This window comes from Solea solea, chromosome 19, assembly GCF_958295425.1.
Source record: "Solea solea chromosome 19, fSolSol10.1, whole genome shotgun sequence".
NCBI classification, from domain to species: Eukaryota; Metazoa; Chordata; class Actinopteri; order Pleuronectiformes; family Soleidae; genus Solea; species Solea solea.
In genome coordinates this window covers 20,912,978-20,939,108 of record NC_081152.1, presented here as the reverse complement: position 1 = coordinate 20,939,108, position 26,131 = coordinate 20,912,978, and the positions used below count along the sequence as shown (strand labels likewise).

General features: G+C 40.7%; 1 protein-coding gene across 4 annotated transcripts in view; it reads left to right on the top strand.

Annotated features, from left to right (window-relative positions):
• Positions 1–25,934, top strand: part of tjp2a (tight junction protein 2a (zona occludens 2)) — a 28,648-nt gene extending 2,714 nt beyond the window's left edge. The window contains exons 2-25 of one of the 4 annotated variants that reach the window (XM_058617810.1): positions 1,145–1,274; positions 6,874–6,927; positions 8,978–9,102; positions 9,992–10,094; positions 10,232–10,979; positions 11,098–11,201; positions 12,614–12,767; positions 14,011–14,122; positions 14,659–14,789; positions 14,904–14,988; positions 15,066–15,216; positions 15,309–15,417; positions 15,919–16,138; positions 18,054–18,241; positions 18,834–18,929; positions 19,014–19,093; positions 19,174–19,384; positions 19,571–19,671; positions 19,888–20,112; positions 20,235–20,339; positions 20,464–20,685; positions 21,660–21,737; positions 22,320–22,405; positions 24,588–25,934. In XM_058617810.1, the coding sequence (XP_058473793.1) occupies positions 6,883–6,927; positions 8,978–9,102; positions 9,992–10,094; positions 10,232–10,979; positions 11,098–11,201; positions 12,614–12,767; positions 14,011–14,122; positions 14,659–14,789; positions 14,904–14,988; positions 15,066–15,216; positions 15,309–15,417; positions 15,919–16,138; positions 18,054–18,241; positions 18,834–18,929; positions 19,014–19,093; positions 19,174–19,384; positions 19,571–19,671; positions 19,888–20,112; positions 20,235–20,339; positions 20,464–20,685; positions 21,660–21,737; positions 22,320–22,405; positions 24,588–24,759 (3,651 nt within the window). In that variant the 5' untranslated portion in view covers positions 1,145–1,274; positions 6,874–6,882 and the 3' untranslated portion in view covers positions 24,760–25,934. Of the gene's footprint in view, positions 1–1,144; positions 1,275–3,156; positions 3,436–6,873; positions 6,928–8,977; positions 9,103–9,991; positions 10,095–10,231; positions 10,980–11,097; positions 11,202–12,613; positions 12,768–14,010; positions 14,123–14,658; positions 14,790–14,903; positions 14,989–15,065; positions 15,217–15,308; positions 15,418–15,918; positions 16,139–18,053; positions 18,242–18,833; positions 18,930–19,013; positions 19,094–19,173; positions 19,385–19,570; positions 19,672–19,887; positions 20,113–20,234; positions 20,340–20,463; positions 20,686–21,659; positions 21,738–22,319; positions 22,406–24,587 lie in introns of those variants that run through there. The other 3 variants (XM_058617809.1, XM_058617808.1, XM_058617811.1) reach the window with 3 other exon arrangements.
• Positions 25,935–26,131: the final 197 nt, after the last annotated feature.

The following is a 26,131-nucleotide window of genomic DNA, read 5'->3' as shown; positions in this document are numbered from 1 at the left end:
TAGGCATCGTCCCCCTGAACAAACGAGAGCTTCTGCCACCAGGCAGGAGACTGTGGAGACCACCAGGGTGAGTCTGGCAGAGTGTGGAACAGGGCTGCGACGATTAATCAACAATTAGTCTATCACTGAATTAAACTAGGACTGTAAGCAGCAGTGAACACGTCACAACTCCTCATTATCACTCATAGCAGGTTTGGTTGTGATCAGACCTTCTGTCTTCAAGTTATAACGGTTTTTGTGTTTTTTGGCGAGTCGCCCCCCTAGTGTCAAAAACCGTTTGACATTAAGTGAAGCTTTTGGTAACTTTTGATCCTCGTTTTCTCCAAAGCAAGAATAGAAGTCGATCACAGAGCATTGGGGAGGAGTTTGTTCAGATGCTACATGTGACAGAAAATGACAGTTTGAGCCAAAATGGCCGCCCTGGGGGGTTTTAGGTTATGAGACCTTAAATATGTGCTAATGTTCATGTGTAGAAATGAATCATCAGTTTGTTTAAATCAGATTTCTGACTTTACTGTGCTGTACTAGTTCACAGAAAACTTCATTAGTGACTCACGGTCATGAAGTTGTTTGAGCTCAGTGTTGAAAACCACATGTTCAGACACGTTGTTCAGAAATGTTGCTCTGCAGATTATTTGTGTTATCAGTTTTTATCTCTGTGAGTGAGTACATTTTACAGTTGACTTCTGGAAATCAGTGAAACCTGGTCCCAGAGTGGTCCTGGGTTTTGACATAGAGTTGATACTGGAGTAAATCACAATGCAGGTTGTTTTTTTTGTTTTTTTTAAAGTCTCTTTGCAGCTTTTGGAAATCACACTGTGCCTTTTTATTTGATCCAAATGTGAATTCTGACTTTTTTCAGTTCTGAACTTTTATTAATTCTGACTTTTTTAACGTCCGACTTTTTCAATTCCGACTTTTTTTTTTTCCAAGTCTGACTTTTTTCCAATTCTGACTTATTCCTCTTTAAAAAATTTAAACATTTTGTTTCCAAAACACTTCTCATGTGGCACAATCCTCTACTTCACTAATCTTGTATATATTTGTGTGTAGTTCAGTGTTATTTATTAAAGTGTGTGACTTTCTGTGTGTGTGTGTGTGTGTGTGTGTGTGTGTGTGTGTGTGTCTGTGTCCGTGTCCACAGGGACCAGCCGGGCTCTGACCAGACCAGCTCTGACCTCCTCAAGTGTAGACGCAAGTTCTGCTGGTCCAGAGAAGCCCAGTACTTGTATCTCCGCCGCCTCTCGTCACGCAGCTACTCCGCTATCAAGACGGTACGTTGTTTCCATGACGACGGCGTATCTGTAGAGTCCTGAAACACGTGGATGTTTTCTTGAATCACGTGCTGGTGGTGATGTTCCCGTTAAAAAACATTTTATCTCACTATAGAAACTCTTTGATGATCCATGAGTTTGATATTTTTCTTCAGTTCGTCCTAAAATAGTCGTGAGCTTGTAAACAAAGCAACTTCAGCCCTGAAACATTGTTATTACTCACTGATTGAGGGACTCATTGTTTCCCACAGTTCTTTCCTGTTTCCTTTGATTTGAACTCTGTAGTGACCTCCTCCTCCTCCTCCTCAGTGACGCCACGCCCCAGAAACTTTATTGTTTTAACGACATTGTTGGTCACAGATTATTGAGGCCAGTGAAGCTGTTTTACATGAGCAGGATCGACGTGTCCTCATGTTTCAAACTTTCACCACTGATTGTTTTTAAAAAAAATCAATGATGTGGAAGAAAAGTTTTTTGCCTCCAAACACGTTCTGTCATTTTTTAAAATGGTGGACGATTTATATGGGTTATAAATATGGGAATGTTTGTCATTATCCTCCATGTTTTACCTTAATTGACTATTGAAAGAAAAGCTATTATTATTAGTGATTTTGGACATTTTGAACACTTATCTAAATTTGTTTTGTGCAGATTTTGAAAGAGCAGAGGCTTAAATGGTCAGAATGGATCGTGTTACACACACTCATGCACACAAACAACAAAACAACAATCGGTGGCTGCTGCTGCTGCTGTTGTTGCTGCTGTTGCTGCTGCTGCTGCTGTTGTTGCTGCTGCTGAGGCTCACAGTCGTCTACGTTTTCTACACCTTTGCTTTGAGCTGCTCGAGTATAAGAGTGTTGACATTTTTCTCACAGTTTACAGCTTAGCACAAACCTGTGTGGATCTTTGTTCTGAGGCCTCATGCTTTAGAATCACAATCAGAATCTGAAAACTTTATTAATCCCTGGAAGAGAAAAAGTATTTGCTTATTTGTACTATATGTACTATATGTACTATCTAATGATGATTTTGACACATTCTGGTTGTTTGGTAGCCGTTAAAGGCAGTGTTTTACCCTCGTTACCAAGCAGGAAGACTTTTTCCTCACTGTTTTGGTGTTAAAGTCGGAATTTCCTTCAACTGGAACGTCCTTTCAAGTTGGGATTTGTTGTCTGGAAAGTCGGAATAACCTCCCAAACTCCCGACATAGGATTACTAAATGATAAATTATTCAGTTTTAGTGGGGGTTTTTTGTTGTTGTTTTTAAAGTAATTTAAAACCAGTTTCTCATCAAGAAAATGTAATTTGTGATTTTACAAAAAAGGGTGTATTTGTAAATCAAATCACAATATATCACAAAATAATTGTTTTATTCAGTAGTCAATTGCTTATGCACATGCATCAATTAATTGTTGTAGGACATCATTGACCTATGTTTACTCTGCTCTTATTATGAACATAATATATATAAGATACAACGTAACATTAGTCTAAAATATGTTTTTAAACTCTATATGTACTATAAAATATTTGTGTAGGTTAGTGAATGTCCTACATTTTCTCAGTTATTACGTGCAGTTTTGTCAGTTTGAAGCTGTTTTTGAGTCTGAAGCTTCACAGCAGGTTCACAAAAAAAATCAATGGGAATTCTGGACTGATCCATCCTGGCATCCACACAGGGCGTAAACGCTGACCTTACGTATATTCTCTCTTGTTAGCGGTTTATTTTTGAACGATAACTACGTTTTTTTTAAAAAGTTTTCATCAGGGACGTTGTCAGTGATGATATGATTTTAATCCGCTTTACTTTCTCACGAATATATAAAAAAGGAAATCGACCCCCCCGGTTTCTCGCTCGCTTGGTACAGTCCGAGACAAACTGAGGGAGTAGTCGGCGCTGCGTTCTGCCTTCAGTCTACTACTTTTTAATGTTTTTATTCCGAACATTTAGTCATTTCACGCAACGGAAACGCGACTTTTACGTTGTTTAGATGTTGGTTTGTTTTATTTCCACGTATACGTTGGACTGGAACGCGTCTAAATTGGTGTAAAATCCCGCCGGGGGACTTAGTCCGGGATAAAAGTTCAAAAGTGCGTGATGCCAGAGAACGGAGGAGGTTTGCTCTCTGTGAGCAGAGCATACAACACTCATTATTTCACTGTAAGTACAAACTAAAGTACAACTTTTATTATAAACTATGAGAAATAAACAGCAGATATTTACGGTGTTTGTGTGTGGTTGTAGTTTCCCTGAATCCATGAAACATCCCGCTACACCTGCTCCTTCATTCCAGCTAACACCAGAGTTAGCTAAATAAAGCTAATTAAATGTCGTTTTTATGTCCGGAAAATCCCATAAATACATGAAATTTAACTAGGTGGATTATCTGATTTAAGATTAAATATAAGTCCCAGTTGTTTAAAACATTTTTGTGGGGTCAATTATCATTTATTATCTTCTTCAGCTCCATTACTTACTTGTAATGACACTTTTGGTACAATGTGACATAAATGCTACTTATTTATTATAATAGCTTTATTTTTTTATTTTATTTTTTTTCAGAAATGTATGTGTTGTTCTCTGTTGTAATTCAGCTTTGTGGCCAGCAGAGAGCAGACTCTTACAAGGTTTCTGTTGCCAGTACATATACTGGTTTAAAATACCTTAAATATAACAGTAAAATCAGCAATTGTGTAGTATACTAATGATTAATAATTGTAAAAGTAAACACAAAAATGTATACACATACACACGCTGGCGGTACATGCAATGTCGGGTTAAGCGTCTCGGCCCAAGGACTACTCAGTATGTAGACTAGCAGAGCCAGGAAGTGAACCCAGAATCTTTGTGTGGAAAGACAACTCACTCTACGACCTGAGCTACCGTCGCCCACTACTTGTTGGTTTCTTTGCTCCGTAATACAGCAAAGAAGTCATTAAAACTGAATACACTTTGGTGAGTGGACAAAAACAAGGCATTTGAGAACATAATTTCCACATTTGGGAACTACTATATCAACCATCAGCAACCATCAGGCATGTTTTGTGTAGATGGAGATATTTCTTGAACCAACACAGTGTTTACGGAAATTTTTTGACGAGCGTATATGTGAATAATAAGACCTGAAGTTGCTCTGAAGAAACACCTGCAGGGTGTGTGTTCTCCAGGACTCTTTGATGATTTTAGAGAGTGTCCGCTTCTCTGGCACCTGCTGAACAAGAGTCTAAGTGAGAACCAACCATGGAATTTTGTCTTTTTAATCAGTTTCATTTGTCTTTGAAGAAATCTCTGCCTGAACCAGACTCAAAAAGTTCCAACACCTACAGAACATTCAGTGTGGACTGAAGACGTCAGATCAATGATCAAGCACGTGTCGTTGTGTTTGAGGATGAACACAGGGCAGTTTAATCACAGCGTGTCTGTAATGTTTACACTGCAGACAGTGGGATTTGTGCTGAATGTAGGACAGCACATCCCGCTTACGTCAAGCACGGGCGAGCGGGCGGGTGAGAGAGCAGATGTAGAGAGAGAGTGGTGGTGGTGCTGGTGTTTGGAGCAGATGTGGTCATGGAGCAGGAGGCTGCTGTGGTGCACGTCAGTCTGCTCCGACACCGCCGGCAGTGAACAGGGACCAAGCGCAAGAACAAAACCTCAGCGATGAAGACCGTCCTCAGTCTGCACAGGAAGTGGGCTCACGCCGTCAAGACCATCCGTATCCTGCAGGGACTCGTGAGTGTGATTCTGGTCTCAGGTCAACCTGCAGATCTGCCGTCACTGAGCTTTTGATTTAGAAAAAACTGTCTAGTTCCATACATTTGAACTGCCTTTAAAGTTTAGTTAGTGTCGGGTTTTGTTTTCAGCCTGTGGCCAAGTGGAAAGGTAACTTGGCTTGTAACTGGAGGGTCACCGGTTCAAGTCCCCACCAGGTCAAAAGGGCTCGGGTACCCCTGAGCAAGGTACCCAACCCCCATTGCTCCCCGGGTGCTACTCAGTGTGGCAGCCCACTGCTTCTAATTCTAGGATGGGTCAAATGCAGAGAAATAATTTTACCTAAGGGGATTAATAAAGTATTAGATTTAGATTTAGTCCCCACCAGGTCAAACAAGTGCTGAGGTACCCCTGAGCAAGGTACCCAACCCCCATTGCTCCCCGGGCGCTGCTCAGTGGCTGCCCACTGCTCCGAATTTTAGTGAAGTTTTTAGTAGAGGACGGATTAAATGCAGAGAAGGAATTTCCCCAGCAGGACTGATAACGGACTAATTTATTTTATTTTGATGGGAAATCACGTAAAAAAGGGGCATCAGTGGGCGTGGGAATCACCAGAGGCGCCACAATATGATATTATCACAATATTGTAGTGTTTGCGAAATCATATAGATTGCGGTATACTCCCACAACAGCTCTAGTGAGCACTTGGCACCATCTAGTGGACTGAAATGTCCATTTATATATATATATGTATATATTTTTATATGCTAATTAAAAATTTCATAAACTGCAATTTTGTAGCTCAGATGTGTGGAATGTTTCTGCAATAGTTTAATATGAAGTTTATAACAAAATTTCACTCAAAAGATAATCTTTCATTTTTGTGTGTTTATCGCAATAATTATCATTGACTGATTTGAACACTTTACTTTGTGTTTGCCTATATTATTCAGCCCAAATCTCTTCATTAGGTGATTATTTGTTTAAAAAATGACTGTCAGCTTCACTAATTCATTAATTTTTCCTTTCTGTCACCGTTTTCTTGCACATTTGATTAACTTTTTTGACTTTCTGGCAGCAAAACATAACTTAATCTTGAAGACAAGTTGTTTAGCTGGTATTTGCTTAATTATAAAACATCAATGTCACTGTGGCCATTTGTATTATATCAAAATGTTAAAAGTCATTTAATCAATGATTGCATTTATAAAAACAAATAATTCTACACCATTGTTTGAGCGAGTTTGTGGTGCATCGATTACCACAAGGTGGCAGCAGTGGCCAACATTTACTGAGCAGACTTCACGTGTGTTTGTGGAAGTGAGGAATTTTACGAGGTTTGTTGAATGCATCCCATTAGCTGCTGTTTCACTAGCTTTCTTACACCGGAGTTTAGTGTATTTATTAGAATATTTGACGAATAATGCTGCGGTCACACTGATTGCAAATTTTTGTACTTTAATAATTCCTCGCAGACTCTCACTTTTTGCGTCATTGGATGAGGTAAAGTTTTCGTAAAAGTTGTCAGTTTTCCACTCGATGGAATGACGCAGATCTGTGGTTTGACCTCTGTGACCTCTGCTTGGTTTAAGGACGTGCTTTCTCCCCTGAATTATTTGTATGTGCCCTTTAAAAGGAAGAGAGTGGCTGTTGAAGTGTTCTCTTATCAAAGTTTGATGGGTTCCTGTGAGGTTTCTGTGTCAGACGTGTTGTCTCCTTGGCTCAGTCCAGACCTGTCCACGTCCTGGTTGTGTAACAGTAACGGTGTCACGACGTGTCTGTCGTTACATCACGTCGTACATGATTTATCTTGCTTGGTAAAATGAAACCTGTCGTTTTTGAGCTGAGCTGAGTCTGTGTGTTTTATTCCTCCTCTCTCTGTTATCACAGAATCCAGTCATGGAGGAAACAGTGTGGGAGCAGTACACAGTGACCCTGCACAGGGTGAGTCCATCTCTACACAAACACAACAACAAAAACAGCTGCTGCTTTAAATTCAGCTACATATTTACACCTTTTTATAAAAAGACTAGGGCTGCAAAATTCCTTGGGAATGAACTGGAAATCTTCAAAATTGAAGGTTTTAAACTTAAATATAGTTGGTAAATAATGTAATCTTTGATGCAAATACACTTGAATACAGTTGTTATTCTATCACACACTACTTACTGTAGGGCTGTTTAGGACATGCCCCCTACTGTCACATGACATCACAGATGATTTCTAGAAACCTGGAATATTGAAGCTTTGATGATGTTCTGAGGAAGACCATTCCCTTTGTTCATATATACATGTATACAGTATGTATGTACATCTGTCAACAAACATTTTTATATTTGTATATGCTGCTGTTTCTTTAAAGTATCCAAAAATGTCCAGTTCATTCTCAATTCATTCCCATGGAATTTCCCAAAAAAATCTAAACCAAACTTCTCAGGGACAGTTTCTGTAAATTTACTGGGAATTTTCCAATTAGTCAGGCGTTATAAAAATTGTTTATAATTTTATAAATGACAGACTTAAGCCAAAGCACCTTCCTCACCTGTGTTTGATTTTTATTTAGAGCAGCTACATCAGAGATTATTTTACCCTTCAGACCTTTTTTTTAAACTGTAAAAGTTGCATACAAATGCACTGTTTTATCATAAATGGTCATAATTCTCATTTTCAAATGACAATGTTACCAAATCTAAGCCACGCAGGAGTGAAAACATGAAACAACTCTGCCTTTCTTTCACATCTGGAGTCAGACATCATAATAACATAATAGGAGGTGAATGAATGAAAATGTCTATCACAGCTGGGTTGCTAACCTGGTACCAGTGGAGCTAACGGGGACAACATGTGAGGATGACTTTCTGTCCAACTCTATCCCTGTCCATAAATAACACATTATAAAAAGCAAAATCAGAAAACTGACTTTGAGCTACACAGTCTGTGTGACTTAAAGGAGCGTTCTCCAGAGTTTCTGTAAAAGAAAGCTTTTGTTTTGGTCAGAGATTAAACTGAGGGTCAGCAGAACAAGAGTTTATGTTGAATAAAAAAAAAATTGAGCTGTAAATTAGCGTAATCTGTTGTTTGCTGCTGCTGTTTCAGCAGAACAAACCAGTTCAGCTCAGGTTATCATGTTGATACGTTTTTGAGCTTCAAAGCAGATTTAGAGCAAAGAAAGGTCCTTTTGTGACCTCTGAACCCTCAGCACAAGGCTGGACCATATGTCTTTATAAATAATATCTGGATATTTTTAGTTTTTTAGGAGATATCTGTGGATGTAAAGCTGTTTGTCTGGACTGAGGACTTGAAAAAAAACGAGATTTTGTGGACGTCACGTATAATTTATTTTTGACATTCATTTAATTTTAAATATGTCACAGTATGTGTGTTATTTCTCCATTTATCCTTTATTGTGCCTGCTATTCCTCTCTCGCTCCATCTGCCTCCATCACCATCTGCTACACACACACAGGCAAGAGGAGGATATTGTATTTTTTTTAAGTACAGATGGAAAGTAGGGGATAAAGATTCATCAAATCTCTGTCCTAATCTCATCTGGACAAACTGGAACAGTGGCAGGTAGAATCATCCACAGCCTGGACACGTTTATAATAAAGATAGAAGATTTAAACTGTTAGTGAAAGCACAAAAGGGCAGAATTAGGTTAATTTCTGTTGAAATATACTACTAAAACACATGAAATTTGAAGACAAAGATTATAATCATCGTTAATCACAGACTGGATGATGCGCGCACAATCATACACAACTGAAATTACAATTACAGAGGGATTATGGGCTCTTTATCTCACACACAAACATGATAATCTGCCTTTTTTTCCCTGCATTTTAGCCAATATTTCCAAAAAATATTATTTAGATTTTAGTGTTTCAAGATTAGTTTGAATGTTTGTTTTTTTTTCATTTAGTTTTATTTCATACAAAATGTGCAATAACAACATTTTCACACATGCCATGTTTTTGGTTTTTTGTTTTCTCAGGATTCAAAGATGGGCTTCGGCATCGCAGTGTCAGGAGGGCGGGACAACCCCAACGACGACACTGGCGAGACGTCCATCGTGGTGTCCGACGTCCTGCAGGGAGGACCGGCCGACGGCCTCTTATTGTACGTATTGTATTTTATTTTTCTCTGATTCCTCCATTAAAAATCATTTCTCATGTAAGTGAAATATGTGGAATAGCTAATAAATCACTTTCTCACCAGACAATGAATCCACAGTGAATACATGAGGTTATAATCCGGAATGTTTTCTTTCTTGTAGGAAAAACACACCTTTCTTAAGTCTTAATTTTATCTAGGATTATATATTTACTTAGAAATGTTGTGGAAATGTAGCTTAATTGCATTTATGTGGTGATACACTGTATGTCTGTTTAATGTCTTTGTGTATTAGCTCATGACTGACAAGAAAAACATCAAACAGACCATAAAAAGTTACTTTTTCCCCCATAAAACTAAAGGTTCCCTAAAAGCAAAATCTGTGACTGATTCAATCAACAAAATACAATATTTTAATTGTCTTATACTTTTTTTATATAGTTCCAATAGGGATGTAACGGTATGAAAACGTCATACCACAGTATTGGTGAATACAATTATTGGTATACTGTGGTATTGTTAAAATGTGTTCCAAATGTTGAAAAAAAACACTGATTAGATAAATTTAAATATTTTCCCCAAAATTCATATTTAAATAGATTTATTATATGTTAAAATGAGTCATAATCCAAGAACCTCAACAAAACATTAAATACAGTTTTAAAAAAGGCGTCAAAACTGTGCAATGTTAACAATCGCCGAGTATGTTTATGACGGAGAAAACTTATATGCATCATGCACTCGAGCTTCAGGTTAACTTAACTATCTTGTGGGTTTTCCACGGTTTACCGTGACGCCGGTAACCGTTAAATCCTTACGTTCCAGACGAGTCCAGCCCCTAAATGTAGTTGTATTATTAAGTTTAGTAATAATTAAAACATTGTTTTGTTTTTAGTGAGAAAGACCGAGTGGTGCAGGTGAACGCCATCCCCATGGACGGAGCCATCCACTCGTTTGCCGTGCAGACGCTGAGGAAATGTGGCAAAGTGGCCAAAATTGTGAGTAAAAGAGTCACAATAATCATTTTCTTTCATTTTTATTCAGTTATGTTTATGTCTTTAAAATTATTATTTTTATTTGAACAAAATGATGATTTACAAACTTTTACCTGAAACATTTTTTTCTTGCTTCACAGACGGTGAAGAGACCCAGGAAAGTTCCGGTCAATGTCGTAAATCGTCCGCCGTCTCCCGACGACCGCGTCTTCAACAACGACTACAACGACGACTACGGCTACGACCAGGACCGCCGCAGCGCGTACAGCGGGGGGCGGGACCACAGCCCGGAGCGAGGTGGCGGAGGCTACATGGACTCCGGATACCCACCCCACGAGCGCGACTACGACAGGGACTACGACCGCCGGGAGCGTGGCAGGATCCCGGAGAGGGAGCCCAGCCCGGACCGGCAGTACCGGAGGGACGGCAGCAGAGGGCGCACTCTGGACCGTAGCCCCGACCGCCGCTACAAGAGCGACCACATGCTCGACCGTGACCACAGTCCGGATAGGAGGCACCGGGACCACAGCCCGGACCGCCGCTACCGCAGCGAGAGAGCCCTGGACAGGGAGCACAGCCCAGACAGACGCTTCCGCAGCGAGCGCACCCTGGACCACGCCAACAGCCCCGACCAGCGCTACAGGCGCGACAGCTACAGCCCGGGGCGAGGCCGCGGGCGCGAGCCCAGCTTCGAGCGAGGCCGAGAACGCGTTCCCAGTGAGCCGAGGAAGTACGAGGAGCCGGTCCGGCGCAGCGGGAGCAGGGACCGCCTGGACCGCTCGCCGTCGCCTCCCGCCATGCCCATCCCTCTGCCCCGACCCGCGCGGGACCTGGAGCCGCTGGAGAGACCGGTGAACGTGGTGCTGCTGAAGAACCGACCCAACGAAGGTGAGGAACACCGCGATGTTAGCCAGAAAAGTGTTTGTACTTTTCAGAGGTGACAAGTAGAGATGGGAATCATTTCACAAACCTTTGACTCACTCATTTTAAAATCTTTTTTCCCCAGAGTACGGTCTTCGTCTGGGCAGTCAGCTCTTCATCAAGGAGATGACCAGCACTGGACTCGCCTACAGAGATGGGAACCTGCAGGAAGGAGACATCATACTCAAGGTAGCGTCAGCATGACCACTATGATTTCAGGTTTCTTAAATGCTCCTGTAGCTCAAACAAAACTACTACTTTTGGTTTTCCGGTTGTTCTTCCATCCGTTTTCCCGCCTTAAAGGAAGTCTTGGCCCCACCCCCTTTATTTTAAATGTTGATTGATTTCATTGAATTCCATGTAAGGCTAGAGATGTTCTGAAAAACAGTGCATATGCATCGTCCTCTGTCTCCGTACACTGTCTCTCTCTCTCCTCCTTGTTGACGTGAGTAAAGTTAAAACAAGAGAGAAGAAATGCTGAAGTGATATCTGGGAAATGAAAATTCCAAGATCTCTGTCTCAACAAAGACTGACTTTGACTAAGTTCCTGAGGACTCACTTGTCCTGAGCGAGCTGCAAATCAATAAAAGATGACGCCCTCCCATCTTGAGCTGTGTCGGCAGATTTTGTCCTGGAAAGTCCTTGAAAAGGCCTTGAAATGTATGTTAACCAAGACGTGGGAGCCCTGGAATAAGCAAAACTGAATAGTTTTTGGATTGTGGACAAAAAAAAAAGATATTTGAGTTTTTCATCATTTCCATGTTTGCAGGAAACACCGTTCAATATTTTCTGACAATTAATCAAGAAAATGGCCAATTTAATTGATCAAATATTGGAAAATTCATACCCATCCCGACTGTTAATCTATGTAAATTCATGGTTAAATGAAACGTTTTTCTCTAGGCTAATTCACTGATAGCTGAAACTGAACAGACATAGATATAAACTCCTTTATGTGATTGATCATCTAATTTTCCAGACTGGTCTCACGTCGTCTCCTGGTTCTCTCAGATTAACGGCACGGTGACAGAGAAACTTTTTACATATTCTAATTGTTTGGCAACAGTTAAAGAAAGAGTTGTTTTCCTCACAAAGTCGGAATTCCCTTCAACCGGAACGTCCCCTCAAGTTGGATTTGTTTTTGGGAAAGTCGGAACAAACTCCCAAACCCCGACGTAGGATGACAAAATGATAAATTAATCAGTTTTAGTGTTTTTGGGGTTTTGTAGTCATTTAAATGTGAATATTCTGTTTTCTCTTTGCTCCACATAACAAAGAAATCTTTTGTGGACAAAATTAGGAGATTAGGAAACATTATTTTATGGTTTGGGGAAACAGCACCTATGTCACTGAGCTACAGCCCTAACTGTGTACACGCTGATTTCATTTATCAACCTTTTTATGATCAAATATTGGAAAAATTAACACCCTTCCAACTGTTAATCTACAGAAACACGTGGTTAAACAGTTAAAGGTTTTCAAACCTGACGTTGATGTGGGAAACTGAACAGACGTGAGACACAAACTCACACCCCCAATAGTTTCACAGAGCTTTATTTTGTTAGATTGTGTCAAGTGTCTCACGTTGTCTCCTGCGTCAGATTAACGGCACGGTGACGGAGAACCTGTCCCTGAGCGACGCCGGGAAGCTGATCGAGAAGTCGCGCGGGAGGCTGCAGCTGGTGGTGCAGAGGGACAAGCAGCAGGTGCTGATCCGTGTGCCGCCCATGGTCGACAGCGACTCCGAGCTCGACGGTGAGAGACAGTCGCCGCTGAACGGCAGCAGGTCCTTTCCAGTGTAGAGACAAACCCCGCCCCACTGGCCATCATCCACATATACAGATACATATATATATACATACAGCATTTATTTATGTATATATATATATACACATATACATATTTAGGCAGAATGTGTTGTGTTGGTGGTGGAGGGTGTTGCTGTGGCTGTATTTGTTCATTATCCTTTCATGAAATAAAGGTTTTACTGACAGACACGCATCAGTTTTTAGTTTTATTTTAATTTGTTGTGTTCAAAGTGGGGGAATGAGACGATAAAGTCCAAAAAAACGAGTGTAAAAATGTAAATTTAGAGCCAGCAACAGCATTTTTAGCTGAGTCGGAGGATATTTGTGACACAGCGGGAGAATTATGGCTCATTTTTAAAAGGTGTAAAATGACTGAATGTCCGTAAAACGGTGTTTCATTCAATTTGGTTCAAATATTAGTCCGAAATGAGCAGAGATTGTGCTCGTGTTCCTCCACCTTCACCACCCTCGCCGCTTTATACCTGCTTTTAATGTCACATGACTCCAGGGTCCTGCTGTGATTGGTTGGAACCAGTTTTTAGACGTGTATGGGGTGAGTGGATTGTCATCGCCAGAAGACTTGTGACCCACTTACACTCCGCCCCCCATCCCCCTCCCACCACCACCACCTTGTGTGTGTGTGTGTGTGTGTGTGCGCCTGAGGCCGGGGTGATCTAATCCCTCATTATATTACAGCTGTTGGATATGACAGGGTTTTATTCTGTGGATTCCTGGATCCTTCTTCCTCCCTAAAGAAAATATGGACGACTGATTTAAGCGTAAACGTGGATTTTCAGATTTGTCAGGAGTGAAATCACCTGAAGTGACTTATTTTGAGACTCACAAGGCTTGAAATATACACAATAAACGGAGCAGTGATGACCTGACCTCGGTTAATTCTCCCCGTAAGGCAACTTGAATCATGTAAAAACTGGGTTATGTAATTAAAAAATATTAAAAATCAAGGTGAATTAGTTTTTGTGTCCAGATTATACGTTAAAACGTCCTCAAAACAAATTGCACCATTTTAAATGTACTGTTTTTTTTACTATTTTATCCCATTTGACATTTCAAAATGTAAAATAAGTGAAATTTTATCTGATAAATCCAGTTATCTCGTCAGTGAAGGAGTCAGTGTTTTATTGTTAAAGAGCAGTTACGATGTTTTCATTGCTGTTTTGTTGTTGTAGATATCTCAGAGATCGAGTCGTACCGCTCCTACTCACCGCAGGACGACAGGCGAGGTCACCACTCTGACCTCTCGTCACACTCGTCCAACGAGAAGCTCAGGGAAAAATCCAGGTAAGGTCTTTTATTATTCTTTTATCATTATATCGCTTATTATTCTGGTTTCATGAGCAGTGTTTTCCAGATGTCGTGTGTTCCGGGTAGAGATGTTGGGTTTGTTTAAGATCTACTTGAGTGTGATATTTAAATAAAAATACATTATTTTAATTAAATAATAGTCGTTAGAAACAGCAGGAAAATTCAGGATAAAGCAGGATTATGATGATTTATGCTTCATCAAGCTTAAACGATCCATCGCATTCCATTAAAAAAGATATAATAATCCAGTGCAGTGGTGATAATTAATTTTTAGAGTTAAAAATAAATTTGAGGTGAATTTAAAGCCTTTATTATCACTTTACAGCAAAAGTTAACGATATTTAAACATTAAAACAGAGAAATTAACATAAACAATCAAACTGGGATGAAATAATAGGCTTAATAAACTAAAAACAGTGTAATTTGACTGACATGAATCAGAAATGACTTAAATTAATAAAATAAATAGAGTATTGCGCCTTAAAGTCTTCACATTTGTGATCTTGTCACAGGGATGATCCACCCAGCCGGCTGGCAAAGATGGGCGCCATGCCGACGCCGTTCAGAGCGCCCGACAGAGCCGTCGAAGACCCGCCCCCTGTGCCGGCAGAGAGGGAGGAGCCACCACCACAGACGCCACCAGGTAAAACAAGTCTTGGTTTATTATATTATTTTATTTTATTATATTTAAGAAGCTGAAAAATCACAGAAACTAGAAAATAAAACTTTTATTAACAAAATCTAACTTGTGTCGCAGCAGCTGTCGTCACCGCAGCCTCTAAGTTCTACGCTCCTTCTAAGGTGCCGGTGAAGCCGAGCGTAGAAGACCAGGACGTTTACGGGTCAGCATTCACTCAACTTAACACATCGTCAAAGAACTCTCTCTTATATTGTATATTAATGTGTTTTTGTCGTTCAGACCGAACACAATCATGGTGCATTTCCAGAAAGGCGACAGCGTAGGTCTGAGGCTGGCCGGAGGAAACGATGTCGGCATCTTCATCGCCGGCGTTCAGGAGGACAGCGCCGCGGAGCAGGAGGGTCTGCACACAGGAGATCAGATCATGAAGGTGACTAACACTCAAGACTAGTCAAAGGGGTGGAGCGTTGTCCTCTGCTGTGTCCTGTGTCACTGTATCCCTGTTTTGTTTGTGTTTTCCAGGTGAACGGCACAGATTTCAGAGGCATGGTGCGCGAGGACGCCGTCCTCTACCTCCTGGAGATCCCCAAGGGAGAGGATGTAACCATTCTGGTTCAGAGTAAACCTGAAGGTACATGATCGTCTCTCATAGTGGATTGATGTAAAGAGGGTTGTTGTAATTGTTATATCGACGATTTTAAAAAAAAACAACAACATTGGTGACACCGACACAAACGTGGAACAATCAGAACAATCACATTTTGGAAAATGAAACAAGCCAAATTCACTCTGAGCTGTGTCTGACAGCTGTGTGCCACTGATTTTATATTTATCTGTTAATTAATTACATGTAGATTGAAGTTTCTTTTAAAAATTGTTGATTTTTCAAAGAGGTTCTGCAGTCAGAGAAAGAGAAGCTTTTTTTTCAGTCATTTATCACTGAATTTATGGATGTTTTTTTTGCAGTGTACATGAGATATAATTATTAATGTTGTGTATAAAGGTTTAACTGATTTATAATCCCAGTTAAAAGTGATAATCTGGCATTTTTCCGTCTCTCCTGGAACACACACCACATCTGGCAACACTGTCTTTACAAGTCTTTAGTTTGTTTGTCCTTTCGCGTCCTCAGTGTACGAGGACATCCTCGAGTCAGGCAGAGGCGACTCCTTCTACATCAGGACCCACTTTGAGTACGACAAGGAGGCGCCGCAGAGTCTTCCCTTCTCCAGAGGAGAGATCTTCAAAGTGACGGACACGCTGTACGACGGCAAACTGGGAAACTGGCTCGCGATCCGCACGGGCAAAGACAACCAGCTGTTAGAGAAAGGAATCATCCCCAACAAGAGCAGGTCAGTGTGTTCCTGTGTGTTCCTGTGTGTGTGTGTGTGTGTGTGTGTGTGTGTGTGTGTGTGTGTGTGTGTGACGAGCAGTGTCCTCTGTTTTGGACACGCGGCTGTTGCAGGTTTTAGGATTAGAATTACTTTTAGATTAGGATTATCTCTGCCAACAAATGCTTCTTTTTCTTCTAATGATAATACTTTTCCAGCAGGCAGAACACAGCTACTACTACCGCTACTACTACCATACTATAACTACCACTACTACAAATTTCCAGCAGGCTGAACACAGACGTGTGATGCTGCCCTCTACAGTTTGAAGGTTGTCTGTGCCATCGTGGAAAATTCAGAGACAACCAAACATGGACAATCCAAAAGATGTCCTTTAATCTAGATTGTAATAAATGTATCTATGTATGTATATATACATAAATATATATATGTACTCTAGTAGTGCAAAATCATGCAAATAACAAGGTTGCAGGGCTACCATAAATCACAAGTAACCAACTACAAGTAAAGGTTTTTAGAAACCTTTACCACTTGTAGTGTAACTAAATTAAAGTACAGTTTAACTCCCTCAACACACTTACTTAGCAGTGTTAGCTTCCTGCCATTGTTTGTGTACTTCTGGGTGGCGGTTTTTCAAATGACATAATCAAATTCGTGGCATTGAATGACTTGACGCGGCGTCCTCCTCGCTAGGGGTGGGCGATATGACCTAAAATTAATATCACGGTATTTTTCATCTTTTGAACGGTGACGGTATAATATCACGGTATTACTTTTTTTGGTAGGTTTTGGGAGGAGTACATATTTTTTAATAATATTCTAATCTGATATTTGTAGTTTTTTTTCCTTTCTGATCCGGTCCCCAGAGGAATCACGGCTAAACAATACGAACAATACAATACTAATGTGGTGGCCTTAAATTTGTTTTTGTTTTCTTTTTTTAATACAAACAGAAAAGGACTTGACAAATTTTCTGAATATGAAATGTTAGGTTTACATAGTGTAACTTACCAATAGCGTTGTGCAGTCTGTGTCCAAAACATGCGAGTCTCGTATATTTATTAATTTCCAGAGCGCGCACCATGTTTGCACCGCTGTCAGTTGTCATGCATATCAGACGCGCTTCATCTTCGGGGAAGAAGGCGGTCTGGAGGCATCTGCTGCGCAACTTCCAGTCATTGTCAATGAAGTGGATGGTGAGGCTAATGTATGGCTCAGTAGTCCGGCTGGACCATAAATCAGAAGTGGCCGAGTAGGCGTCAAGGTGGCGAATTTCGTTCATTACTCTGTCCCGTACCTCCGTGTACAGCTCTGGCAAGTGCTCGTTAAGCTAATTTAATGGCCACTCCCCTTTTACCACCGAATATGTTTTACTTTTTTATTTGCAACAAGATATACAGTATATAAGGACAGATATTCAGACAACTGAACGTTTGAAGAAAATGTAATGCATTATTATTTAGAATTAGGAGATTATTGGCGCTCAATTGATTTATCACGGTATTGACGGTATTGCAAAATCCATATCATGGCGCAATGTCACACCGGTGCTGACTATGACACCGGTATACCGCCCACCCCTACTCCTCGCGTTACCTTGACTTTGCAAGTGTTGCATGCTGCTTTGGGCGTATCTTCTATCGACACCGTGAAAAAACGCCCACACCGCTGACATTTTCTCTCCTCTTTAGTTCAACACACCACAGTCTTGTGCTGCGCTTGCGTCACTGACACCGTCGGGGCCTCCCCCTCCCGACACACATACACAAACAGCAACTAGACGGGTATAAACATCGCTTGTTAAAATCGGCGCAGTTTTACTCATCGGACCGATGCCGATATGTTAGAAAATGACGAATATCGGCTGATAACGATATTAATGCCGATATATTTGTTTATTTGTTTTTTCTTACAGAGCCGAGCAAATGTCCAACGTCCAGAACGCTGCTCGGGCGGCGTCGGGCAACGACAGAGGAGACTTCTGGAGGCTGAGGGGTCAAAGGGCAGCGAAGAAGAAGGACCTGCGCAAGAGCCGTGAGGACCTGAGCGCCGCCCCGGTGGCCACACGCTTTCCTGCATACGAGAGAGTGGTGTTGCGTGAAGGTAATGTTCAGTTTTCCTTCTTCTTGTTAACCTGTAATATTCACTTTTAGAGGATTCTGGGACATTTAAAAGTGTTGTGTGTGAAATTTAGGAATATTAATCTCTGTCCAGGATTAGTTTGACTGCCCCATTTTCTACAACTTTTAACGTTTGTAGAGCTGCAACTAGCAATTAACGACTAGTTTGGTCCAAAAAATTTCAGAAAATCTTGATCTGTGTTTCCAAAACCTTAAAATAATGATATTCTAAAATGTTTTGTTTTCTCCATAAACCCAAATTATTAATTTTTTTAATATGTTTTGTTATTTGGAGCAAACAAACCAGAATATATTCACATTTAAGAAGCTGAAAATTTTATTTTTATTTTATATCCATATTATCTATATTGTATATAATGGCACTCTAGTCTTTATTCACTGTTTTTGCTCTTGTTTTCTTTTGTACCAAAGACCAAATTTTAGTGAAAGCTTTACAAGGCAATATACCTGAATCTGGAGATCAAGAGTTGAAGATAATTTTAGTCATGGTTTAATGTTTGCAGCCCTAAATGTTTGTATTTCCTCATATTTTATTTACTTGTCGTGTTTTTCAGCTGGATTCAAGAGGCCCGTGGTGATATTTGGACCCATTTCTGACGCCGTCAATGAAAAACTGGCCAACGACATGCCGCACAAGTTCGTCATCGCCAGTGAGTTTTCTCAACATCGTCAGTTTTGTTTTATAAATTTAAATAAAATCAAGGTTTTTTTAATCCTGATTTCTACGTTTTCAGAAACGGAGCCTAAAGATGCCGGAACTGACAAATCCTCTGGAGTCGTGAGACTCAACACCATTCGACAAATCATCGAACAGGTACAGAGTGGGAGGAGCAAATCAAAGAAAAGTCTACATTGCTTTTAATAAACCTTTGACCTCGTCTGCTGTTTCTCTAGGACCTCCACGCTCTCCTGGACGTGACGCCCAAAGCCGTGGACACGCTGAACTACACGCAGTGGTATCCCATCGTTGTTTTTCTCAACCCGGACTCCAAGCAGGGAGTCAAGACCATGAGGAACCGCATCTTACCCGGGTCCAACCGCAGCGCGCGCAAACTGTATGAGCAGGCGGTCCGACTGAGGAAGACCTGCTCACACCTCTTCACCGGTATGATTTAGTCTGAGGGGATTAATCTACTGAACGTAGACTAGATTATATATATATATCTGATATCTGATTCATTTAAAAGCTGTATTTTGAGTCGTGGTGTTCCTCAAGGCTCAACTCTTGGTCCCACACTTTTTTAACAAACTCTTTTCCCTTTTTCATCTGTTTGTGTTTGTTCTCGTGCAGCGACCATCGACCTGAACTCGGCCAACGATGCGTGGTACGGCAGCGTGAAAGACACCATTCAGGAGCAGCAGGACCGAGCGGTGTGGGTGTGTGAGGGCAAGGTGAGTGTTTTTACCTACTCCTGGCCCAGGGGTCTGCAACCTGCCGCTCTAGAGCCGCATGTGGCTCTTCAGCTCCTCTGCTCCTCTGCAATTGCTCCTTTTTATGAAAAGTCTGAATTCTGAGGGAAAAAAGTCAGAATTCTAAGAAAAAGTCAGAATTCTGAGATTCTGAATTGTAGGTCATCAGAGGGTTAAACGTGACTTGTGTCTCCTCAGCTGGACGGCACGGAGGAGGACCTGGATCTCCACGATGACCGCATGTCCTACCTGTCCGCGCTGAGCGCCGACTACCTGAGCATGGACAGCCGCCTCGCCAGCGACTACGAGGACACCGCTGACGAGGGCGGGGCTTACACCGACAACGAGCTGGACGAGCCCATGGACGAGCCGCAGCCCGTGTCGGCCATCGGTCGCTCGTCTGAGCCGGTGCTGCCGGACGAGGTGAGACTGGTTTACACCTGTCAATCATTGTGGGGTTAGGTGTGTGTGTGTGTGTGTGTGTGTGTGTGTGTGTGTGTGTGTGTTGTCTGACCTTCCCCATGTGTGTGTGTGTGTGTGTGTAGAAGTCTCACCCTGAACCTCGGGCTCGTATGAGGAAATCAGGGAGCAGAGAGGTGTTGACCAGAGAGCCCAGTCCTCCCCCTGCTTTTGTCCCTGAACCCCCAAAGGTGAGAACCTCCCTCTTCCTCCACCTCTTCTACCTCCTCCTCCTCCTTATCCCTTCATTCTCGCCTCATACACACAAAAACAAGAATGTAGCAGAACATTCTGACCGGTCTTCTCCCCCGACAGGTTCGGACTCAGACTCGGACCGACTCAACGCGCAGCTACGACTCTCACACCGGCAGCGTCGTCAGCAGTGACCCTGCAGGTGGAAATAGACCACTTCCACATCCACTTCCACCCCCTGTGGCCCTGAAGCCCACCCTCACCCGCACAGCAAACCCCCCCACAGAGGAGCAGAGGAGTCCGGGTCAGGAGGAAGACCCGGCCAGCAAGTCCTTCCTGGGCAAGGTCAGAATTTATATATATTTATTTTATTTAGACTTCTTCTGTCAAATCTTCCTGTTTTAAAAAAATTAAAAAAGCTTTTATTTTGTTTTCCTCTGTTTTTGACTTTGATTGCTTTCTAATGTGAAAAAAGAAAAAAGGCGACCAGGTAAAACTGTGTTAAATCTCATGATTCGTCATTTTTAAAATCCATCATCACTTATCGTCTCCTTCATAAAAGTGCTGACTCATCATTTTTCATTATGTTATTGTACTCATTTGATCGTCACTAACTCTACGAATCACATGTCCTGTACGAATCACATGTCCTGTACGAATCACATGTCCTGTACCAATCACATGTCCTGTACGAATCACATGTCCTGTACCAATCACATGTCCTGTACCAATCACATGTCCTGTATGAATTACATGTCCTGTAAGGATCACATGTCCTGTATGAATTACATGTCCTGTAAGGATCACATGTCCCGTACGAATCACATGTCCAGTAAGAATCCCATGTGCTGTAAGGATCACATGTCCACATTGCTCCAAATTACAGAAGAGGATTAACGCTGACTTTTTTTCATGAATTCTTACTTTTTTCAGACTTTTTTTTCTCAAAACTGACTTTTCTCTGTATTTTGACTTTTTTTCTCTGTATTCTGACTTTTTTTTCTATTAATTCTTAATTTTAATTAAAAAAAAGTCAGAATTCCGAGGGAAAAAAGTTAGGTGAGAAAAGTAAGAATTCTGTGAAAAAAAACTTTGTTTTTTTTCTCCCATTACCTTCCTTTCTTTTCTCGGAATTCTGACTTTTTTTCTCAACCAAAGAATTTATGGATTAATTGAGAATATGATTGATGGATTAACAGAAATAACAGTTAGTTGCAGCCCTAAAGTCTCGGAAGTGTACGTGTATTTTATTTTTTAAACAAAGTGAACATGAGTACATGTATTTTTGAATAACGTGAACGTGTGTAATTTTCTCTTAGATTAAAGCGTTTGAGAAAATGGATCATTTGGCTCGAGCTCAGAGGATCCTGGAGCTGCAGGAGGCGGAGAACGCAAGAGTCAGTGCTGCTTTTAATATTACTTTATTTTCAGATTTTCAGTTTTTATTTAAATTGACTTGCATGAGGCAGATTAAGAGTGGGTTTAAGAGGTACAGTTAAGTTTAGTTAAGGTAAAGGTTAAGGGTTAATGTTTGGCATCAAGTTGTGATAGTTCAGGGTTAGTGTGAGTGTCCTCATTTAGAATGTTGTGTTTGTTACCTTGTTACCTACTTTTTTTCCTTCTGTCATAAACACTCGTCCTCATGGAGACTAGAACCTGGTCCTAATGAGGCAGAAACTCATTTTCTGAGGAACTGGTTAAGTTTAGGTCTAAGATTTGGATTGTGGTTAAGGTTAGTGTGTGCAGACCTGTGTGTATGTTTTTGTCAAAGTTTGATTAAATAAATCCCTTAATAGTAAGGGTCATTTATGTAAGTTCCCACACCATAGAAAGTTAAATTTGAGGGTTTAGTTCTCAGTTGTGATGTCCTCATGTTAACCTGTCAGCTTGTTAACGAACCATTTCATTTAACTCAATGAACAAACATTATATTTAGGTTGTGTGTTTTCTTCTTCTTCTTCTTCTTCTTCTTCTCACAGCTGGAAATCGCACAGAAACATCCAGACATCTACGCCATCCCAGTGAAGCTGCCAAAACCCAACATCAACCGTCCACAGCCAATCGGGTAAGAGAGGTCAGAGCGTCGCTTTGTGCTGGCTGCAAGTTTCCCTGTTTCAAACAGAAGTGACAAACGTTTCTTTTCACCAAGAACCAAATCTTCACATCTATTCAAGTTTGTGTATTCACCGTACACGTTGTGGCGAGTTCACTTCAGGAGCCCCGAATGCACGAGAACCGCCTCCAGCGATACTTTGACATGACTGAGCTCCTGGTGAAACTCACCACGTTGTGTCTGGCTCCGAACACTTGTTGTGAAACCACACAAGACGACGGTTTCTTCAACGGACACAATTATGGGAGCACTGGACTAGGGCTGCAACTAACCATTATTTTAATAATCGATTAATCGGGCGATTATTTTTTCGATGAATCGGTTAAAAAAAAAAAAACATTTGTAATTGCCGCATCTTTATTCAAAAACTGAACATTTCAAATTCACAGTGCAGACTGAAGTATAAAAACAACAGGTTATTGCTCCAACGTCCTTGAGCTATCAAAAGTAATATTAAATGAATAAAGAAAAATCAAAACATAACTGCAATAACACAAAAAAACATATACATTTATATATCTACAACAATGAAAAGGCTCCTTTTTTTATAAAGTGCACAAAATAAGGTTTTCTGTTGTTTAAAAGTTTCCTGATCTGTTAGAACAATAAATAAATGATAAAGAAAAATTACCAATCTGTCCACAGCATTTGTTTCAACATTAACATTGACATTAAAGTGGTCTTGCTTGGTGCTCTAACACACACACACACACACACAAACTCACTGTTCACTTAACTGTTTATTCAGGAACTTTGCATTGCAATGCAAACATGTAAGCATGTCTCCATGCTCCTGGCTAAGGCTGGCTCTCTTCTTGGAGAAGCTATGTTGCCTGCAGCAGAGAACAGCCGCTCTGATGGTGTCGAGCTCCCTTCCTCGTCACGATGACTCCGACATGTTTTCTTTTTAGGTGCTGCATCACCACCGTGGTGCTCCCATGCCACTCCATTTCGCTCTGGCAAAGATTGCAGCTAACACACTTTTTATGTTTATGGATTGTAAAGTGTTCCCACACTTTAGAAGATTTTGTTTTCTCCGCTTCCGCCATGTTTCACGTCTAAAATACAAGTTGTCGCTCACTCCATAACTTTCCTTCACCGCTTATTCGCTCCACTAATCACGCGCACGCAGGGCTCGCTGTGGGCGTGCATGAACCTGTCGGCGTCTGTAAACAGTTCTGCGTCTACGAGTGACGGATTAATCGTGCGACTCAACGAATCGATAACTAAATTAGTTGCCAACGCTTTTAGTAATCGATTTTTATCGATTTAATCGATTCATTGTTGCAGCCCTACACTGGACTCAAGTCGCCACATTTTAAACAGAAGTAACGTCGCATTTCTTTTTCATCATCAGCCAAAACATTGTTGCACTTTATCTCTGTTGAGGAAACGTCTGCAGAGAAGAAACCATCATCTTACAACCATTAGCAACCGTAACGTGGCGAGTTTCACCGTTCACTTTTTGGAAGACGACAGCCAAAGTTTTGTGAATGTGTTGCACACTCTGCAATTTACACAATACACACTAATGTGAAACTTTAAGTGTAGTATGTCGTCCAAAATGTGACAAAAAAGTCATAGTTTAGTATATCCTCCGAAATTTGACAAAAAACATACTTTTTTTGACATATTGACTAAATATACTAAAGTGTGACTTTTTTGTCACATTTTGGACGACATACCAAACTATGACTTTTTTGTCACATTTTGGACGACATGCTAAAGTATGACTTTTTTGTCACATTTTGGACGACATGCTAAAGTATGACTTTTTTGTCACATTTTGGACGACATGCTAAAGTATGACTTTTTTGTCACATTTTGGACGACATGCTAAAGTATGACTTTTTTGTCACATTTTGGACGACATACTAAAGTATGACTTTTTTGTCACATTTTGGACGACATACTAAAGTATGACTTTTTTGTCACATGGATGTTTCCACAGCAGAGATAAAGTGTCGTACAGCTCGTGAGTGTCCACAATTTTCAAGTCGAGTGTATTGGTCGATAGATGCGCTTCAAATCACGTCCATCACCTCACTTGTTGCGTGAGAAATTTGTAGCATCACAGTTTCTGCCTTGTTTTTGCTAACTATCATCACTAACTGCTTCGTTTGCATCCGATCAGTTCAAGCTCCAGCGCCGAGCCCCAGGCTCCGCCCACCAGGCCGTTCTCATACTCGGAGACGAGGGTGCACAACGACAACAATGGCGACGAGGCGGAGTATCGCCGACAGCACGCCGACCAGACCAAGAGAGGCTACTACAACCCTCAGAAATACAAAGACACTGAGCTGTAGACGTCGTTGCCGTGGTAACGGCTCCAGCAGCTTTCTTTTGTTGTTTTTTTACCGTTTCTGTACATTTTCCTTTTTTTCTGTTTGTCTCAGATATTTCATTTCACTGCAGATGTTTTTCTGTTTCTAGACACAAACACAGTGGTTTTATACGTCTGTAAAGTTTGTTTTTTAACACATTACACGATACGCTGCATCCCAGTCATTCAACAGTGTAACTTATAAACATAAATGAGTCCAAAACACAATAAAAATACATAAGTAGATGTCGATTAAGATTATTGTTAAATCCCTGAACTCAGAAAATCACGTTAAAAAATGAAAAAAAACTACATTTTCTTGTGTTTTTAGATCCTGCCATCTTGTGGATTATGGAAGTGCGAGGTCATTTTAAAAATAAATTAATTTGTAAGGTTTTTAACAGAGTTTTCTATGAAGTAATCGTAACTAATAAAACAAAAACCATGTGATTTAAATGTGAATGTGAATCTATGACGGTTTTCCACATAAGATTCGTCTGTTTCCTGCATGTGATGATGAAACTCTTCACACGACTAAGATTTTGATCGCTGTACAAATTTCCACCCAAAATACGGTAAAATATTGCAGCCAAAAATGAAATGGATGAAAAAGAAGATTCAAAAACGTGTGTGAGACAATTGACGCTTGAAGCCCCGCCCATTGGCAGAATCGCAAAAGGAAGGTGTATTTTTTTTTAAACAAATAAAACAATACATTTCGAGTGATTAAATCGATATTTTCTTTGCAATTTTTGGATATTGTGGTTAATTTTTGTTTGTTTTACTCAAATCATAAAGTGAAGTGTTTGATTCCATAGAAAAAGTGAGCAGAGGATTTTAGTGTGGACGGTTGAAACGTTGGGAAACGATGACGTTTTCAGGCGTGTGAGTCTGATGCAGAGTTAAAGGCAGTTTCAGACGTGGAGGCTGCAGTTTGTGTTTTCAACACTTTCTACTGTAAATGTGTTTTGTTGTTTTCAGCTCTTTACGTCACAGAGACAATCACGATGTTTTTATACTGTTGAGTTTTTTCACACTGGAGAAGACGAAGGTTGATCCACTTCTTTTTTTAAATATCTGTCCTTTTGTTGTGTTTTTTTTAAAGCTTGTATTAGTGTGACTGCACTCATGGGAACTTCAATAAATAAACTTTTTTTACATTGTGTCCTAAAATTTCACTTTCCATTAATGTCGTTCGAGGAGTTTTTTGGAAGCGAGAAAGTCTGCGTTCATGTCAAATAGAGCTGAGATTTCTGTCGTTCAAAAGACTCGACTCGTTCTTATACTGAATTATATTTTTAGAAGCCGAACAAACGGGTAAAAATCTCAGCGCGGACAAAAATAAAAACGTCTCG